Below are 3953 nucleotides of genomic sequence, written 5' to 3'. Positions count from 1 at the left end.
ATAATGGTCACAAGCTGGCAGAAGGTAGATTCAGGCTAGACATCAGGAGGAGCTACTTCACTGTCAGGGTGGCTAGGATCTGGAACCAACTTCCAAGAGAAGTGGTGCTGGCTTCTACCTTGGGGGTCTTTAAGACAAGGCTAGACGATCACTTTGCTGGGGACATTTGACCCCAGTACTTTTTCCTGCCAAGGCAGAGGGTCGGACTTTATGATCTGCTCAGGTCCCTTCCAACCCTACCAACTATGAAACATTGCTTGATTATAAATTAGGGAGTGAAAATTGTTTTGATTGAGATCATGACCTTTGAAGAACTGTTTCAATGAAGTACATATTTTCCAAAGCTTCAACCATGTTGTTCTGGTCTCAAGATTTTCCTTATGGTCTGGATTATTTTACACACCCATAGTTTGTCTAGTATTCTGGTAATTGGACTCAAATGAACCTACCAACCTACCTACCTATTGTATATAGCTATGCATTGAGAGTTGTTTAATTACTTGAAAGGGTTCTGTGAATAGCTTTACCTATGAATGAAAAGGTATGAGTCAGCTGCATTGTCATAATATCCCAGGATAGAATGGTTGACTTATTATTTATATTAGACAAATTAATTGAGTCAGATTAATTTGACTCTCTCTTCTCTGTTTCTAGTTTTTTTCCCCTCTTCAGGTTGCTATGTAAATTAGTCGCAACCTTCTCTTTTCTTCTCACTGTGTGAATGGCAATATCGAGTGCTCTAAAGCTCTACATTTCCTTGACCAGATTACATTGATGAAGTGATTAGTCAGTCTCACCTGGTCTACATAAACTAAAAGGCTCATTGGGCTAGTGAGGTTATAGCATACCAGCTTTCATAGTCGGGGTATGCATGATGACGTGTCTAATGTTTATGTCCAGTGGCTTCTGAACCTCCAGTTTGAACAATCAGGTACCAATTCACAGCTGGGTTGAAGGGGAACAGGTCTGGAGTGAGGCTCAAATTGGCATTTCAGAAGCTACAATGAGGCCTCTGCTACATGTTAAATATATTATGCAATTAACTGGTTAACTACACAATAAATTTAGACCAGCCACATGTACAAAGTAATTATCACATGCTAAAAATGACTAGCTATAAAAAGAGCCAACCGGCTCTAAAGTTAGTGCTTGAAAATGTATAACAACCCCATTACTTGTTTCTATTCAGCTTTAATTTGAATGTGTAGCAGGGCCCTCGGATACCTTAATGACTTTTGCCACTGTCCCCCTGAGAGCTTTACAAACTGCATCACAGTATCTTTAACAGAGATGGCTGGAAAATGCTGACACAAAGTAAAGGAAGATAGGAACACATTTTTGCAAAATTTTCTTATGTTTTCCAACTATCTTATGCCTGGTACCAGAATTTATACTTGGCCCAATTGACAGGTTGTAATTCCACTTAAGATGCAGTAAGACAGAACTTGTCTCATTAAGTTACATATATCCAGAAGCTACAATGGCCTTTAAAAAGATCTTAATAAGTCTTGCCACATTAAAGGATGATAATGAAGGTAATTATGATATTAATTATGGAGAGCTTAAATTGTGAAAATTCAACTGTTTTCTGATATGGAATGATTTATAGAACCTCACCTTGGAACTTTCTTTAAATTATAAAAGGATTATGAAATCCGAATGAGCTGCTTAAATTTTCCTTTAAGATGTATTTTGTATGAAGTTGTAAGCATGTGACATTTGAGAGTTCCAGAGTCAGAATAAGTAGTTATATTTTGAGTAATTGTGGAGCCTAATTTGTTATATTTGTTTCTTTTGTTAAAAATGACACACGTATTCATCCCATCTATGTACAACTCACAAAATAACATAGCCATAGAAGTGTAGTTTCCTGAACTTCCATTATGCTGAAGAATGCAGCATCTGTCCATTTTGTAAGACCTAAGTTACCTGAATGTCCTGATGGGATGTTGGGTGGTTATTAGAAATGCAGAGGTTATATGTTCTTAGTCAGGGTTCAGATTACACTTTGATTCTTGGGGTGGAGCTGCAGACAAACAAAAAAAAGGCTGCCCATCACGATGCCCTAATAAAATTGGAGCTCCCCTAGGTTATGATTTTCAAATCTTACAGGCGGCCCCTTGTCTCTTACGAGGGGACTCAGCCCTATAATTCATACCCTGTTCTTAGTTATGGTTTAGGCTTTGAAATACAGCATTTGGAAGTAGCACAGTTAGTTATGCAGTTAGTATAGATTATTTGAAGTCGTTTTCAAGTTTTGCGTTTTAAAAGACTGTGCATTGTAAATATTTTAGGAGTAACCCTTCAAATCATATTCTTGATTATCTGATTATTTAGTACTTTGTTTGCCTTGAAACCAATTCCAAGAATGTTTAATAACCAAAATAAATCTTACCAGAGCTTGAATTGGTAAATTCTTTAGTCTATTGAATTTATGCAAAGTAGTCATGATAACTATTGTTGTCCTGTGTTCAGATCTATCTCACTTCAATTCTGATAGTGAAAAAATACTTTGGATTGTGTAGTAAGCACAGATAGCTGTTAATACCATTAAAGAAACATTTTAGATATTTTTAGGGCTATTAAGCTATTTGAAAAACTAATATTCTTGTGTAATATAAGAATGCAAAATCTAGTTCTCATGATGGTAGAAAAGTGATATTTCTCATAAATTATGTTTTGAAAACCTGCTGGTGTTAGAAGAAAGGAAGCTGCTCAGAAGTTAATATTAAAGATTTCCAAGTGTAGTTGGTCTTAGACATTTGCTGTTTTTTTAGGAAGAGAATCCTGTGTATTACAGCCATACAAATTCTTTCACGCTATAGTAATACATTACAGAATATTACAGAACATTTGGTATTAAGACAGTAGATTATTCAGAAATTAATTTTTATTTATTCTTTCTTTTTTTCTATAGTGGTCATTTGTAGTGGCAACAATTACAGAAGTTCCACCACTTTTCTTTCTTCCTAATTTCTTTGTTCAGAGAAAGGTGCTGAAGCCTCTAAGAACCCAAACAGGAGGAACAATAATGGTAAGTTTTATCATGGTTTTTTCTAGTGTCTGATTAATTGGAATTAAAGAAGTTTTTTAGATATTACACCTGTGACCTCTCATTGTAATTTTTTATAACTTAATGCCTAATAAAGTGATTCTTAAACAGGGTACCGCAGCATCCTAGCATGTCTTGAGATTCTTTCAAGGGTGCCATGCAAGTTAGCACTGTCAAGTGTGCAAACATGTTTCACCAGATTAAACCCAAGGATTTCAAATAGGAGTTCATAGTGTTAAAAACATTCTAACCTGTTGTGGTCTTTCTGAGTTCTTTACAACAGATGAGTTGTTCTGTTATTTTTTGAGTGAAAAAGAGAGTGAAAATTTAAGAGCTGGCATTTTCAGGGGGGTGCCTCAAGCCAAACAAGAGGTACCTCAAATCTAAAAAAGTTAAGAACCACTGACATAATGGGTAGGGGTGCGCCGATAAAGATTTTCTTGGCTGATACTGATAGCTGATTATTAACTGGCTATATCAGCTGATACCGATCCGAAAACCAATGTTTAACAATAAAACTTGTCAAACAAGCTTTAGTTGAAATGCCCCCACCACCATTTCTAAGTGTGGGGACACTGATACAGGAGACATGTTGGCACTTTAATTAAAGTGGCTCTCGGAGCTGCACTAATTAAAGTGCTGTCCCCCCACTCCCTTAACACATGTAAAGGTGCTCCTTGCCACTTGCAGCCCCTTCCCTTCAACCCCAGCCTGGGGGCAATTGCCTAAGCCTGAGGCTGCTCAGGGCTGGGTGGTCTCTGGGCATTTTAATTAGAGCAGTTCTTGGAGCCACTTTAATTAAAGTGCCTTCCCCCCCCCTCCACACACACACACACACACACACACACACACACACACACACACACACACACACACACACACACACACACACACACACACA

The 3953-nt window shown here is 37.3% G+C and overlaps 1 protein-coding gene across 1 annotated transcript in view; it reads left to right on the top strand.

The window, feature by feature from the left end:
• Positions 1-3953, top strand: part of HDAC11 (histone deacetylase 11) — a 143783-nt gene that overhangs the window by 63480 nt on the left and 76350 nt on the right. Inside the window, exon 4 of the mRNA XM_019505064.1 lies at positions 2918-3034. Within this exon, the coding sequence (XP_019360609.1) occupies positions 2918-3034 (117 nt within the window). The remainder of the gene's footprint in view (positions 1-2917; positions 3035-3953) is intronic.

Source organism: Gavialis gangeticus, unplaced genomic scaffold (genome assembly GCF_001723915.1).
Source record: "Gavialis gangeticus isolate Ggan-Ray unplaced genomic scaffold, GavGan_comp1, whole genome shotgun sequence".
Classification (NCBI taxonomy): domain Eukaryota; kingdom Metazoa; phylum Chordata; order Crocodylia; family Gavialidae; genus Gavialis; species Gavialis gangeticus.
This window is presented reverse-complemented; position numbering and strand designations above follow the sequence as displayed.